Source organism: Malaya genurostris, chromosome 1 (assembly GCF_030247185.1).
Source record: "Malaya genurostris strain Urasoe2022 chromosome 1, Malgen_1.1, whole genome shotgun sequence".
Classification (NCBI taxonomy): Eukaryota; Metazoa; Arthropoda; class Insecta; order Diptera; family Culicidae; genus Malaya; species Malaya genurostris.
In genome coordinates, this window is record NC_080570.1 from 119,201,152 (window position 1) to 119,217,540 (window position 16,389).

Genomic DNA, 16,389 nt, shown 5'->3' on the forward strand with positions numbered 1-16,389 from the left:
AAATTTATTGCGACTGTTTAAATGTATCCCAATCGTAACATGTCCCGACAGCAGTCCGTCATGTTTTGTCGGTAGATTACCTCCATGTCAACAGATCCGAAACTTTTGCTTACATCGAATCCGGTTCCAACTTGTTCAGCAAATTGTTCCAAATCGGGCACATCTTCGTTCTTGACGGTTATGATTGGGAGCCCTATGGTAGTCATAATTAGGCCAATACGACCGAAACGGAGCAGCTGCTGGTCGAATGCCTTCCGAGGAAATAGACGTTCGGGATCGGATCCAAGCCGTCGTATAAAATCCGACAGGGTGCGATGGTAGAAGTCCAACAATTGATCGTAATATTGGTCCCGGAAGGCTTTACTGGAAGCGAGGAATATAAAGTACATTAGATCCACAACCGGTGAGACATATCGACAGCATTGCCAGTCCAACAGGCGGATGTCAACTGCGTTATCATCCTAAAATGAAAAGAGAAAATATTTTTAACAACTATCCGAGACATTCGGTAGTTATTGATCCGTACCTCATATTTGTAAAGTAGATTATTATGCCAACAGTCGCCGTGTGAAAGAACCGCGTACGGCTCGGCATTCTGACCGTTGAGTAAATCTCGGGCCAACTCCGGCCACGAAAGAGTCAACACCTTTTTGGTTTTCTGATAAACTTCAGGTTCCTTCTGTTCATCCAAAAGTTCCATGGTTCTGGCGGCCATTTGAGTGTACCACGGTCCCATCAGTGCATGAGCCTCCGGGAGAGCTAAAATTTCCTTCATACTTCTGAATCGCTCAAACTTCTCCGATTGTTGATCCTTCAGAGCAAAAGAAGTCGCATGCAGATGAGCCAAAGCCTTCAACATCAGCTGATAATGTTCCAAACTCATATCCCGGTGACGATCGACCATTCGAAAACCTTCAGCTTTTAAATCCCGCATGAAAATAGCTTCCTCATGGTCAACGAAACTACTCCTGAGACAATGCGGAACCTGATGGAACGAATCTTCCCGGTTCAATCCTTTCGAACGATAAAATTCCCTCATCATGGGAAAAATCTCTTCGTAAACACTGATCTCCCGTTCGTAACAGTGACGTACGAAAAATTGCTTCCGTCGTGCTTCATTTTGGGGTGGAAGTTTTGCTATAATGCTGACTTGCTTACCCGATCGCCTGCAAGTGGCCTGGGCCCGATAGATCAAACAATTGTAGTTGTCTCCTTTCTTGGAACCGACCGTGATTTCTAGCGTGTGATCGTCCGTATTCAACTCTGCTCGTATCAATTCCAGTAGCAACCGTTGGCTGGAGACCACGGGAAGCTGATCAGCAATTTCCTCCGGTGCCATTAGTAGTTCGTTTATTTTTTTTTTCAAACCGAAACGTTTTCCAATCAAATTCAGCGAAATAATGTCTTCGCAATCGGCTAGCAAAAAAACGGAACTCGGGCTGTTTGTCCAAAAACTGAATGCGACCGTAGCGAAACATACTTTATATACTATACTAGACTTGGAAGCCCGTCTGTATCTGTACTGGAAGATACGGTTTCAATGCTGATTGCTGAATGTGATGACATTAAACGCAGGTTTGAGGGTGCGGGTTTGTGGTTATCAGTGACCCGGCGAATAGAACAAATAAAAGAAAACTCGAAATCGATTGGGGTATGCTTAGTTGGATGCTAGATTGTGGATCGACCATGACTTAGCAAAGCAGGCTCAGTCTTCTTCTGAATGGGTCGTTTTGGTTGTTGCCTAGAAATGCGTAATTCTTTCGTGTTCATTCAAGTTGGATCCAAGTGGGCCATGTTAAACGATACTAACAGCAGTTCTGTCAAACAACTCTTACATTGTCATCGTAGAAATTACCGTCGCATACAGCGATGGCAGATTGCCAAAATGCCCATTCCGTAGATTTTAGCTAAGCGAGAAAAGCATAGGAAGTGTCTGAAGATGTGAATTTTATATCGTTTTCGCTTGATAAAAGACCAGGCGCGTACCCAGAAAAAAATTTCGGGGGGTGTTTCAGAACATGTTGATCAATTTCCATACAAATGGAACTTTTTATATAATTATTTGAATTTTTTTTATTGTGGAGTCGTTTGTTGAAAATTATTCATTTTATTTTTTACTTATTTGAAAAAAAGAGTTTACATAATATCATACTTTTTTGAGTTTCGGAGGGGGTTTGAACCCCTAAAACACCCCCCTGTATACGCGCCTGTAAAAGACCGAACTTTTATGAAAGTCTTCGTGGGGGGAGGAAAAATTTTGTTCAAAGTTTATGTGGTTTCTAATTTTTTTTATTATTGAAATACATCGTTTGTAAACAACGTACCGCCATTGTTTGTGTGATCGACGCACTGAGCACTTTTAATTAATTTATAGTGGTTTTTATTTGTTTTTATTCCCTGCGTTACTTGACTTGGACAGTTTTTTGTGTCGTGGTGGAGTAAAGATAATTTGTGGTGTTTTTCGGTCAGTTTCGTTGCCGATTTTTTTGCTATCGTATCGCGAAGTGGCGCCTATCGTTTTATCAAGATACTCAGTTCCACACTCTTTCTCATCCGACCGAAGCGCCATCTGAATTTCACTGTCGGCATCCTGTGATTTGTTCACTATGGCTAATGCTTGTGTGCCAAAACTGTAAAATCGGAGGAAGATTTCGTTGAGTGTTCGGGTTTTTGCCATCATTTGGTACATATGAAATGCGCAAAACTCAACAAACCGTTTCTAAAGGTTTTGGACGAAAATCTCAACCTGTTTTGGATATGTGACGAGTTTTGTAAACTGATAAAACTTGCTCGTTTCCGCGACTCGGTTTCTTTGTTTGGAAGCGCATTTGCATCTATCGCAGAGAGAACAGAATCGATTTTTGCTGAGCTAAAGGCCGAAATTAAAAAGAATAGCCAGCAAAAAGTCAAAAAAACTGCCGCCAAGAAGTCTGTACGGAAATTAATGAGGAACGTTCGCAAGAAGGTGCACCAGTTACTCTACAATGGCTAAGTAGCAAATGTTGAGAATAATATTCTGTTGTTGTAGTCTAATATTATCAGTATATCGAATAAAATTTGAATATCTAACACTTGTGAATTATTTACAGCGAAATCAAAGTGCGTCCATACTTTTTGGGACTGTCTTTATATCATACCGGAATCCAATCCATTTCATGCAGTAGATTAGCGTTGTGAGGAAAAGTTGTCGACTTTGATCATGTAGGGAGTTTGTTTCAACCGAAATCGCAGAATGGTAGAGAAACTTAAAGCTATAAAAATAACTGCTTGCATACAAAACTTGAACACAAACTTGGCGAAGGAAGCTTAAATATCGAAATACGTATCTCAATTATGTACAAAGATTTCATTGCATACATTTGGGCTATTGATGTAATTTCGTCGGCTACAAAACAAATACAAACCAATACAAACAGGGGGTTCCTAATAAAGATCAATCTAAGAAGACTATCGTGCAATTGCGAATGAGTGTGACGATTGATTGAACTGTTTGATTGAAAATGTGCTTCCCTTCCCTTCTTCGTTTATCATAAGACAAACTTATGGAACTCATTTACTATCTTTATGTCTGAAAGTCATAACTCGTTCTGATGACTTTCGAATAGCATTCTGTCTGAGTGTAGTTACGTTTGATAATACACTAAGGTCTTTCTTTTACGCGAGGAAATACGTCCCGCTTAAAAAATACGTAACTTCGAAAATCCACTAAAAAAAACGAAAAACAAGAAATTTTGGTTTGGCATTAAAAATGCCTTACTCTTCACTATACGGGCCCGGGTGTCAATTAAAAAATACTAATTTAGCCGCGCAACCATTTTTTGTCATAATTTGGAACGCTTATAACACTGTCATTTGTTGAAGGATTCATACAATTGAACTACCACTCGATTCGGAAACATTTAATTTAAACATAAAAACTGTCCCAGAAAGTATGGACGCACTTTGATTTCGCTGTAAATAATTCACAAGCGTTAGATATTCAAATTTTATTCGATATACTGATAATATTAGACTACAACAACAGAATATTATTCTCAACATTTGCTCCTTAGCCATTGTAGACTAGCTGGCGCACCTTCTGGTGAACGTTCCTCATTAAATTCCGTACAGACTTCTTGGCGACAAGTTTTGACACTTATTTCCAATCTTTTTCGAACCGTTGAATGGTTTCGGCTGCCGTTTCCTAAGATGTGCCTTCGCTAATGCCCAAAATTCCTCAATTGGTCGAAGTTATGGGCAATTTGATGGATTTATGTCTTTTGGAACGAAAGTGACATTTTTGGTATTATACCATTCTACCGTTGATTTCGAGTAGTGGCAAGAAGCAAGATCTGGCCAGAAGACAACAGGATCCTTGTGACTTCGAATCATGGATAGAAGTCGTTTTTGTGAACATTCCTTGATGTATATTTCGCTGTTCATTAAAACAGTGGTGATGAAGGGTTTCGAAATCTTACCGCAGCTACAAATTGCTTGCCAGACCATAGCTTTCTTACCAAATTTTTCGACTTCTATCGATGTCTCGGACTGGTTTAACACTTGCCCTTATCGCACCATAAAATATTGTGGTTCCGGTTTTGACATTTTTGCTATCTTTCTCAGTGACAGTCCTCGTTCTGTGCACCATTTGTACACAATTTTTCGACCTTGTTCTGCTGAAAGTCCACGCATTTCGAAACAAACTAATGAAAACAAATAAACAACTGCATAAGTGGTTAGAGAAGAGTGTAAACAACAGGACGCAGCCATAAAAATTGACAGATTCTGAACCATTGCGAAATGACAGCGGTTTTTGGTTGCGTCCATACTTTCTGGGACAGTCTTTAGTTGTAATTAATATTTGTGTTAGTCGAAAAATGTTGACTTCCCCAAATTGGAATCATTTTGCCTCCCATTCTCCCTGTTAACGACACTTGCTATGCTCATCTCCCCATAAAAATACCCTTATGAAAATTTCTGAAGGGCAAGAATTGTCTGTGCGAAGTTTGACACCCCCATTTAAAAGGCACTTGCTACATATCTAAGGTATGAAAAATTCATTCTCGTCAAGTTATTTGAATTTTTCCATGCCCCCCTCCCCCTCCTTTTTAATGACACTTGATACGCTCCCTCCACGATAAAAATGAACCTATGACCATCTCTGAAACGCTAAAAATACCTGTATCAAGTTTGGTGGCAATCCGTTCAGTAGTTCCAGAGTTATGCCGTTACAAACGTACAAACTTACATCCTTCTTTAAATAAAAGGCAATTCTATGAAAAACTGATATACGATCTCTCAGAATTTTGTAATATTTGGAAGAATTGTTCTCCATCGTTGAATATTAGTCCCGTATTTTTTTTATTTGGTCATTAGTGTTGATCATTTCCTTGTTAAGGTTCGATTTTCTTCAAAAAATACATTTAAAAAAAAATTATAACTTTTGAACCACTCGACCGATGCTGCTAATTTTTGAATATGTTGTCAATAAATTCCTATTGTTTTTAGGAAAAATATGCGAATATTGTTATGAAGACAAGAAAACATGCATCGCCAAATTTTGGATATGTTACGTAAAAATGTTTCAGCGTGCATACTGTCATGAAATACTGCCCATTGGCCGCAAACCATGAAAACCGATAAAAAGCTATACAATTAACTTTTTCAAACACAAAACTTCAACTTTACAATTTTTTATATAGATAATACCAAGGATGGCTTTTATCGTATCAAAGAACGCTCACTCGTAACTCTTCCACGATTGAATCAGTGCCATCAAAGAGAGACGGAAATCATCGCAACAACAAAAAAACCGGCATGGTACATTTAACATAGAATAGACACTAGTGCGAGAGCGAATTTCTCTCGGTGAACCGTCTGAGAATCAACGGCTAGCACGCTGCTGTGGAAATTCTCTCTGAAGCAACAAACGGTCGCTTATTCTCGTTTCGCGATCCGATTCTGTATGGGCAGTGGATAATTGCGATAGAATCATTTTACTATTGCCGCTTATTCTAACTGTGTGCTTATAACCTTTGTATAAGTTGTGTCTATGAAAATGTCTGTGAATGCTCCACACAAGGGTTTTGAAATATTGTAACCTAGTATGAGAATCATCAAGTCGAATCATCGATTCGATTTTCTGCGATAATTGTCAACTTGCGATTCTCTCTTGGTAAATTCCACACAGCGGCGATCATTATCAGACTGAAATTTTTTTAAGGGCCATGAAATACTCAAAGTATGAAGTGGAGCGAAGAAATGTAGAAAAATTCTCTCGAGGTTCATGCATTGAGAGACTCGAATTCTTGTAACATCTTCTACCGGATTGAAAATGTTGTATACAATATAGATAAAAATCGAGCAGCTTCTGTCAAATTTTCAGCAATCACCAACACTGGATAATACATTTGAACGTGATCTGAAAAAAATGTGGGGATAGGAAAAAAATGATTAAATAACTGCGTTACTTGAACTGTCAGCCATACGATCTTCGAAATCGACCCACAGTTCAATATTAGTCTCCAACGAGCCCAAAATTATTGAAATCGGTTCACCTTAAACTTAATTTTTCTCTTTATGGGCCACTCTGGTCGAGGGTGAATTTTTACGTTTACGTCACTTATACCATTTTATATCTTCGGAAGTGCAATTTACAGTCATTTGATCAGCTGAGCCCAATCGTAGCGAACCAAAGTTTGTGAAAATTGGTTCGGCCATATATGAGAACACACACACACACACACACACACACACACACACACACACACACACACACACACACACACACACACACACACACACACACACACACACACCAACATACACACTTACAGACATTTTTCGATCTCGTCGAGATGAGTCGATTGGGTTTTCCAGCAATTCTAATACCTTTTTTCTGTAGAGAATGGCAAAAAAGAACCTGTCAAAGATGAACCGGGCGCTTCATTTGTGTCTTTATCGTGTAAAAACTGACAGGCCCAAAACAACAAAATTAAGTGGTATTAACCCATGATAATCCAAGTGTTCTCCACTTTGAACCAAAAGAATTCATGTCTATAAAATGAAATAATATATATCAGCTGTTTTTCAAAGAAGGACGTATCTTACAAAAGTAAACAAATCGAGGTTCTCTCTCCTACCAATAAATGCTTCAAAATCCTACAATTTTGTCTAAAAATTCGTATTCTACAAAAATCCCAATCTTAGTAATACAAAGAACTATAAAAGGCGAAACTGTCATTCCATCTGTTTACGCAAGTTTCGCCCTCCGTGTTCCATGCCAACAAACAGGGCGATACTTCAATTGCTAGTAAGGAAGGGCGAAACTATTTATTTTCTTTATTTTAGATGGTTACCGAACCTTTTATTACTGGAAATAGTAAAAGAGACAATAAAACTACTCACAGTCTTAGTAGCGAAAACCAGCCAATTTCATGAAAAATGCGCAAGGGCGTATCTTTATAATTCACACAGCAAGTATAAAAGTAAACAAATCGAAAAAGGGCGAAACTCTTTTTATGTTGATTTATTCAGTGGATATAGAAGGAAAGTGGTAACATTTGCGTGCCTTTTGAAGATAAACTAACAATTCATCGACCAATCATAAATTGATCAGAGAATATACGATAATTTCTAAACACGATTTGAAACCAAAGTCGAAACATTCATCGATGATTTTCTCCATTTGCTGTCAATGTTAGATTCGCCGTTCTTTGAAAAACAGCTGATATAATGTTGAAAGTTGACATTGTTATTGACACGAACAAAAAAGTTATAATGTATTTATGTGCAATTCCTTTCTTCTAATATGACGCTTCTTTATCTGTCATTGTACAATCGTTCCCATACTCGTGTTCGGAACGATATGCACTCGATTTGACGCTCATACTTTCATTCGATACGAAGATTGTGTTATATCTTGTATCTGATATTGCATACAACCGGAAGCGGATTTTAGTCTTGCATGCTCGAGTGGTTTTTCTTGAAACAGAGATTGTTCCATACAATCAATATTCTACACTGTAAATTTAAACTGCGAAATTGCTATATTTCAACAAGTTTATTTTTTTAAATATTTTTTTCACATTTCGTGCTAATTTAATACACGGAATTGAAATTGACTATATTTCCCAGTTGAGCTATAATACATTGAGAATACCTAAATATACCCCAAACGAACCATATCACGGCAACAGTCGGTCATGTTTTGCCGATAAATTGATTTCAAATCGCTAGAACTAAAACTTTTGCTTACATCCTCGCCGGAATCAATCTGTTCAGCCCACTGTTCCAAATTCGGTACATCTTCGTGTTTGGTCGTGATTACTGGGAGTCCGATTGTGGTCATAATCAACCCGAAACGACCAAATCGAAGCAACTGCTGGTCGAATGCCTTCCGAGGAAATAGACGTTCGGGATCGGATCCAAGCCGTCGTATAAAATCCGACAGGGTGCTATGGTAGAAGTTCAACAATTGATCGTAATATTGGTCCCGAAAGGCTTTACTTGTAGCGATGAATATAAAGTACGTAAGATCCAAAACCGGTGAGGCATACCGACAGCATTGCCAGTCCAACAGGCGGATGTCAACTGCGTTACCATCCTAAAATGAAAAGAGAAAATATTTTTAACAACTATCCGAGACATTCGGTAGTTATTGATCCGTACCTCATATTTGTAAAGTAGATTATTATGCCAACAGTCGCCGTGTGAAAGAACCGCGTACGGCTCGGCATTCTGACCGTTGAGTAAATCTCGGGCCAACTCCGGCCACGAAAGAGTCAACACCTTTTTGGTTTTCTGATAAACTTCAGGTTCCTTCTGTTCATCCAAAAGTTCCATGGTTCTGGCGGCCATTTGAGTGTACCACGGTCCCATCAGTGCATGAGCCTTCGGGAGAGCTAAAATTTCCTTCATACTTCTGAATCGCTCAAACTTCTCCGATTGTTGATCCTTCAGAGCAAAAGAAGTCGCATGCAGATGAGCCAAAGCCTTCAACATCAGCTGATAATGTTCCAAACTCATATCCCGGTGACGATCGACCATTCGAAAACCTTCAGCTTTTAAATCCCGCATGAAAATAGCTTCCTCATGGTCAACGAAACTACTCCTGAGACAATGCGGAACCTGATGGAACGAATCTTCCCGGTTCAATCCTTTCGAACGATAAAATTCCCTCATCATGGGGAAAATCTCTTCGTAAACACTGATCTCCCGTTCGTAACAGTGACGTACGAAAAATTGCTTCCGTCGTGCTTCATTTTGGGGTGGAAGTTTTGCTATAATGCTGACTTGCTTACCCGATCGCCTGCAAGTGGCCTGGGCCCGATAGATCAAACAATTGTAGTTGTCTCCTTTCTTGGAACCGGCCGTGATTTCTAGCGTGTGATCGTCCGTATTCAACTCTGCTCGTATCAATTCCAGTAGCAACCGTTGGCTGGCGGCCACGGGAAGCTGATCGGCAATTTCCTCCGGTGCCATAAGAAATTTGGTTCTATGCAAACTACAACTCTCTACCGACTGTTTATCAGTGAATTCAGCGAATGTTTTTGCAGTGGTTTCACTTTGACGATATCTAATCTGGCCAATGAATGCACCAGCACACGCTCACGTTTAACAACATCTGCCACTGATAATGCGCCGATGGGCACTTGAAATAGAACTATTGAACGTGACGATTTTTTTTGTTTATTGTACAATCAGAAAATCTGAATACCCATAATGGGTTAAAATTTTGCTCGTGCATCGTGAAAATCCGAACTATTTGCACACCAAGTTAGTGAATTTTTTTCTAATGCGACCAAATCAATTGTCACCAACGTATTAAAAGTGTCCCGACAATGTTTGTCGACTACCATTAAGACTGGATCGGGGGAGTACTCTCCGTTCAAGATATTGTACTAAAAACGACCGAAAAAAGTACGGGTGTGTAATGTCAGAGACATAACTGGAGGTCGTTTCTTTATACTTTCGAATATCAATTAGTTGATCGATTGTGTGAATTGTGCAAGCTTTCCTCTTTTTCACTACTAGAATTTGAAACGATACTCCTAAACTAAAGTTCTGTTCGTCCATTAGATTAGTTACATCAAACATTCTGACACACAATTAAATATTACGAAATAACCAGCATAGTTTTTTATGATAAAATACTGGTGGTTCTGAAAGGAACCTTTCATTAATGGCTTCTGAGTCGGTGCTATGCATTTTATATAGCAAAGCAGCAGAAAATTCTACTACAAACTACAAGTGGTTGAAAAATTGGCCGTATACAGTATAGTGAAGAAAATTTCGCATAATTCTTTGAGTATACAATTATTGTTCTAAATAGCAACTAACAGAATTTTTATGTGAATTATTTCATTTCGGATTTAAATATTTCAGTGGAAAAAGTTATCAAATACATTTTTGACATTCAGAAAGGCCAACTTGTGTAATTCTCTAAGATATTAAATAATGTTGCGAATTTCGCACTGCGAAAATTGCACAAAGCTAATCAAATTATTCTGAAAACTGGCTCTATGACCTGAGCGTTTGAGGCTTTACACCACGCAAAAAGTCTACTTTCATTGCCGATTGCTCCTCCTGACGACCGAAGTCCAAATGAGAGGACGACCTGAGAGTTTTTATTCAAAGATTACCTTTTATATTTGTTCAGTAGATTCAGATATGTGCCTGGCTACCTCAAAACCGTCGTCCGGATGCGAAAAAGGCAAGCTCATTATTTCCAAAAGTTTTAGAAAACTTTGTTTTTCAATTCAATATTCAGGACAAAAGAATCGATTTGAAAAATTCTGGAACTGGATCTGCGCTCAAGAACTAAATTCAGAACTTAGAACAGACTCAGAATTCAGTTGGATTTTAGTAGACTACAATTTCGAAACTGAAATCAGGCACGCAGGCTCTGAATTCTAAACCCATATTCCGGAAGTAAGCTCTGAAACTTGAAGACGATTTCTAACCACGACTACCAAAATGGGTTGCGTAGAGTACAGTAAAATAAAATTTCGCATAATTCTTTAGGAGTATTATTATGATTCTAAAAAAAAACCGAATAGAAGAATTCTGGAAAAGAGTTCAGTTGCAATTCTTGAACTACTATTTCGTAACTGAAATCAGTTTCGGTATATAGTTCCAGAATCCAGTTTCAGAATGCGAATGAGAGTTGCGACCTGAGCGTTTGAGGTTTTAACCACGCAGAAGGTGCACTCTCCGTCGCTGCTGGTTGAATAAATCATTCTCACGACGGCTGCTTCCATCAAACACACAATGAGAAATGATAGATTTTCGACCACGGTTCCACTTTTATACGTGTTCAGATGAAGATATTTGCCTGACTACCTCAAAATCGTCGTCCTTGCGCGAAAAAGCTAAGTAAAAGTAAAGAGTTTTCCGCGTTGTTTTCAAAGTTTTAGAAAACTTAATTTTTGAGTTGTTTGTGGTTATATCACACTGTTCAAAATATTATCCTAAATTCCTGATCATATTTTTGATGAAATAACGAAAGAATTATGTTGCTACCGTTAATACAAGTCGAGATATTCACGATTAAGTTCTGCCCATTCTTCCATATGGCTAATTTTGAAAAGGCACCCCATAGTAATGTAAGTCGTACTCACGACAAAAAACGTGATGTTATTGTTTTCGAATCGCTTTCTTTATGGTCTGTCTCGCTGCATTCAAAGGAAACATTTTTTCTTTTGATTGCAGTCCAAGGTTGACTGTCATGCTCTAATTATAAGCTTTGCATTCTATAAAAATGAAAAAAAAAAAAAATGTGCGTTGTTTGATTAGTTTTTAGTATGGATTTATTAGTAGACACTATCTCTCTTTGTGGGGTCGACGACGTTCGATAGAACTAGTTCCCGTTTTATATTTTGGTTAATATTCGCTCTTTCGAGGACAAAAATCAGCGGAGTCCGACAATCACGGATGATCCCGGCCCAAAACAATCAGTTGAGATCGTTTAAATGAACTAAAAAAATAAATGGTTCCAAATGACTGCCTTGAGGTGCATCAGAGCTCATATGAAAATTTTGGCAACCACTGACCAATATACCTCAACCAAATCCTAAGCATCAATCAAGTTATTGTGTTGTTGAAATTCCAGGTCTAGAATTCGAGTTCAGAATGAAATTTCAAAATTTCTAGCCGGATAACAGCAAATAGTTCCAAAATGCAGTTCCTGAATAATGGTACTAAATTCGATGATGTTCCCACGACCAAAAGCCCTATCTGCAAACGAGAGTTTCTCTTTCGATAATTACGGAGCCATTATATCACACAAGAAAAAGTAAACTAAGAAAATTTGTCATTTTCAGTTAGGTCTTTTCATCGAGAGACGATCGGCTTCATTAACTTCCAGACTTCATTTGAACACTGAGTTCCGAACCTGCTTCGAAAAATGAGTTCTGCTAATGAATTCTGGATGTGGATTCTGGAAATAAATTCTAAAAATTTGCAACGTAATTCTGAACCGGAATTCAGTAGCCTATTTTAACTGGTGTAGTATGTAGGAATTTTGGAATTGAATTCTAGAAATAAATTCTCGACCTGACATGGCTTCTGGAACGGAATTTTTGATCTGAAATCTGAACCTAAATTCTAGATCAGGTTTCGGGAAATGGGATCTAGAACTGAGTTCTAGAACTGGATTCTAGAAATGGAATCCGGATCTGATTGTTGAATCAGAATGCAGGGTCGAAATTCTAAAACTGAAATTCTTGATTATAAGCCTGGTTCCTGGGTCTGGATTCTAGACCCTAATTTTTGAACTGAATTCTAGAATTCTAGAGATGGATTCCGGAACTGAATTCTTGAACTCGATTTTAAAATTGAACTCTGGACCTTATTTCTCAATTTTGGATTCTGCATTATGAAACTGAGACCATGTTTGGAACTCAGTTTCGAAATTAGACTCGTATTCGAGTTGGGTTAGGAATGTGGTAAATCTCGGTTTCAATGCTTTTTCGCATTCGAGGTAAAGGCACTTAGCGGTGTTTTAGATCGAAGAATTTGAACGATGCTTTCCGATAGTAGTGCCTTTCTATATAGAAAGGTATTAGAATTGTTAGAAAAACCGACTTTCGAATGGAGCCTCGGAGATCCATAGTGTTATATATCATTCGTCTAAGTTCGACGAGATCGGAAAATGTCTGTGTGTGTGTGCATATTTCGAAAATATTTTTACCGCTCAATTTTCTCAGAAATGGCTGAACCGATTTTAATAAACTAAGGCTTGTTTGAAAGCTACTATTGGGCCAAGTTAAAAAAATCAAATGACTGTGACTTTTGGTTCCGGAGATATGATGGTATAAGTGACGTACCCGACAAAAAACGTTGTTTTTTTTACCGCGCAGGATTCTCGATGATGGCTAAACCGATTTTAACAAACTTAGGCTATTTTGAAAGCTACTATTAGGCATTTCATCAAATTCGAAGATCAAATGACTGCGACTTCTGGTTGCGGTGATATAATAGTATAAGTGACGTAACCGACAAAACACATAATTTTTTACCGCTCTAATGCATATAAGGGTGCTAATATTTTGGGATCACCTCTAATTTCTTAAAGCGCTAGTGCTCAAAGGCTTAAGCACATCGAAAGAAGTCATGCATGCAAAAATTGAGCTAAATCGGATATGGATAAGCCCAGAAATTAAGGTTTGAAAATTTTGGATCTTGAAAAATCATCATACATGAAATTTCCGAAATCGAAAATTTTTTTCGATGCCAAAAGTCTTAAAATTGCATAAAACGTCGAGATTTAGTGTTACATCGAAAAAAATTTTCAATTATCGACTTTCTGGGACTAGGACTTAAAATTTTTTTTGAATCTCGACGTTTCATGCAGTTTTAAGACTTTTGGAATCAAATTTTTTTTTGTCGATTTCGAAAATCTTTTGCATTGTCGACATCAACAACGGCTTGCAATTTTAAACATTCATCACCTTGTAAATCCGGAACCGGCAGTCGAATCAGGAAAAAAATCAGGAATTGTTGAAATTTCATTTTGGAATATATGAAATCGCGAACCAGCACAGTCGCAATCGGTTTGTTCGGTAATCTGACTGACAATGTCTAGCGATTGAAATAGTTTTGAGAGTACACACTTAGAAAAAATCTGTAAATTTATGTCTTTATTGATGCACTGAAAAAAAGCCTCGTAATTTACTTTTTTTTTTAAATAACTATTTATTGGAATATGAGTTAAATTTAAATTATTAAGATTTAAATTGGGTGTTCAGCCACAAGTGGTGACTTTTCAGCCCTATAATATATATATATAATTTGGTTATTACCATGAGGACATTATTTGCTTCCGCAATTCTGAGATTTTTGTGTAGGGAAAATTCTAAACCTACTTGTATTGTGTAATGGGGAAAAGGAAGTTATATACTAACTTACTAACTAATACAGAGAGCGAATCGATTCAATTGAAGATTGCATCGATTTTTGTCGGAATTTGCTTATAATATTATGTGACATTACATCTAATGGTTCTATATTTGTGAGTCTGTGTAACTCATTTGTACTAAACCAGGGAGGACGCTTCAGAATCATTTTCAGAATTTTATTCTGAATCCTTTGAAGCGTTTTCTTCCTGGTGGAACAACAGCTTGACCAAATTGGTACCGCATAAAGCATGGCTGGTCTGAAAATTTGTTTATAAATTAATAATTTGTTTTTTAGACAGAGCTTAGAATTTCTGTTTATAAGAGGATATAAACATTTAATATATTTGTTACACTTTGCCTGGATTCCTTCAGTGTGATCCTTGAAAGTGAGTTTTTTGTCATACGTTAAACCTAAGTATTTAGCTTGATCAGACCATGTCAATTCCAAGCCATTCAATTTGAGAATGTGATTATTGTTTGGTTTAAGAAAAGAAGCTCTTGGCTTGTGAGGAAAGATAATTAATTGCGTTTTTGCTGCATTCGGTTTAATTTTCCATTTTGACAGATAATCACTGAAAATATTTAAACTTCTTTGTAGGCGACTGCAGATCACTCTTAGATTTCTACCTGTGGCTAACAGACTTGTGTCGTCACAGAATAGCGATTTCTGACAACCAACGGGTAGATTTGGAAGATCAGAAGTGAAAATATTATACAAGATTGGAGCTACGCTCGAACCCTGCGGAACACCGGCTCGTACGGGTAGCAATTCAGATTTACAATTCTGATAGCTAACCTGAAGAGTACGATCAGTTAAATAATTTTGAATCATTTTGATCAAATAAATAGGAAACTGGAAATCAAACATTTTTGCTATTAAACCTTTGTGCCAAACTCTGTCGAATGCTTTTTCTATGTCTAGAAGAGCAACTCCAGTGGATAATCCAGAAGATTTATTTGCTTTTATCATGTTCGTTACTCTGACAAGTTGATGAGTAGTTGAATGTTCATGACGAAATCCAAACTGCTCTGGTAAAAAAATTGAATTCTCATTTATATGAGACATCATTCTCAACAAGATAATTTTTTCAAAAAGTTTACTGATAGAAGAAAGTAAGCTAATTGATCGATAACTTGATGTTTCTGCTGGATTTTTATCAGGTTTCAGGATAGGAATTACTTTTGCGTTTTTTCCATCTTTTTGGGAAGTAAGCTAATGAAAAACACTTGTTGAAAATTTTAACCAGGAGTCTTAAGGCAACATCGGGAAGATTTTTAATAAGAATAATAAAAATTCCATCATTACCAGGAGCCTTCATGTTTTTGAGTTTCCTAATAATTGATTTAATTTCGTCAAAATTCGTCTCAATAATGTCATCTTGTGATAACACTTGGGTTGAAATATGCTCATATTTCAGTGAGACTTCATTTTCAATAGGACTCACAACGTTCAAATTAAAATTGTGTACACTCTCAAACTGCTGAGCAAGTTTTTGAGCTTTTTCGCCATTTGTAAGAAGTATTTGATTTCCTTCCTTGAGAGCAGGAATTGGTTTCTGAGGTTTCTTAAGAACCTTAGAAAGTTTTCAGTAAAGTTTAGAATATGGTTTAATTTTTTCAACTTCATTAGCGAAATTTTCATTTCGCAAAAGAGTAAATCTATGTTTAATTTCCTTTTGTAAATCCTTAACTATGTTTTTCATAGCAGGATCACGAGAACGTTGATATTGTCGTCGTCGAACATTATTGAACCGAATGAGCAGTAGAAGATTGTCTTCGATGATAGCAGAATTTAATTTAGTTTGAGCTTTGGGAACTAAAAGATTTCTAGCTTCGATAATATAATGATTCAAATTATCAATTGCTGTGTCGACGTCCGCAGAATTTTCTAAAATAGTTTCATGATCCACATGAATTTCATTGTGAGATCTGTAATCAAACCAATTAGCTCTATGATAGTTGAATATAGAACTAATCGGATTAATTATAGCTTCGTTGGAAAGTCTGAATG

At 37.4% G+C, this 16,389-nt stretch overlaps 3 protein-coding genes across 3 annotated transcripts in view; 1 reads left to right on the plus strand and 2 right to left on the minus strand.

Moving 5' to 3' along the window:
* LOC131425601 (uncharacterized) overlaps positions 1 to 16,389 on the plus strand; it is a 59,994-nt gene that overhangs the window by 1,279 nt on the left and 42,326 nt on the right. The gene's annotated exons all lie outside the window — the stretch shown is intronic.
* On the minus strand, positions 16 to 3,157 carry LOC131425605 (uncharacterized). The gene is made up of 2 exons (XM_058587626.1): positions 527 to 3,157; positions 16 to 461 (listed from the first exon to the last, which is right to left on the minus strand). The coding sequence occupies exons 1-2, from the start codon at positions 1,337 to 1,339 to the stop codon at positions 18 to 20; spliced, it is 1,257 nt and encodes a 418-aa protein (XP_058443609.1). The 5' UTR covers positions 1,340 to 3,157; the 3' UTR covers positions 16 to 17.
* Positions 8,058 to 10,285, minus strand: LOC131425604 (uncharacterized). The gene is made up of 2 exons (XM_058587625.1): positions 8,650 to 10,285; positions 8,058 to 8,584 (listed from the first exon to the last, which is right to left on the minus strand). Exons 1-2 carry the CDS (start codon positions 9,460 to 9,462, stop codon positions 8,141 to 8,143), a joined length of 1,257 nt encoding a protein of 418 aa, XP_058443608.1. The 5' UTR covers positions 9,463 to 10,285; the 3' UTR covers positions 8,058 to 8,140.

What these genes read in the sequence shown, in the direction of transcription:
- LOC131425605 (XM_058587626.1), bottom strand. Translation starts at nt 1,339, where the DNA reads ATGGCACCGGAGGAAATTGCTGATCAGCTTCCCGTGGTCTCCAGCCAA. An exon ending in ATCTACTTTACAAATATGAG is followed by an intron (nt 462 to 526) that starts GTACGGATCAAT and finishes TTTTCATTTTAG; the next exon opens with GATGATAACGCAGTTGACAT.
- LOC131425604 (XM_058587625.1), bottom strand. Translation starts at nt 9,462, where the DNA reads ATGGCACCGGAGGAAATTGCCGATCAGCTTCCCGTGGCCGCCAGCCAA. An exon ending in ATCTACTTTACAAATATGAG is followed by an intron (nt 8,585 to 8,649) that starts GTACGGATCAAT and finishes TTTTCATTTTAG; the next exon opens with GATGGTAACGCAGTTGACAT.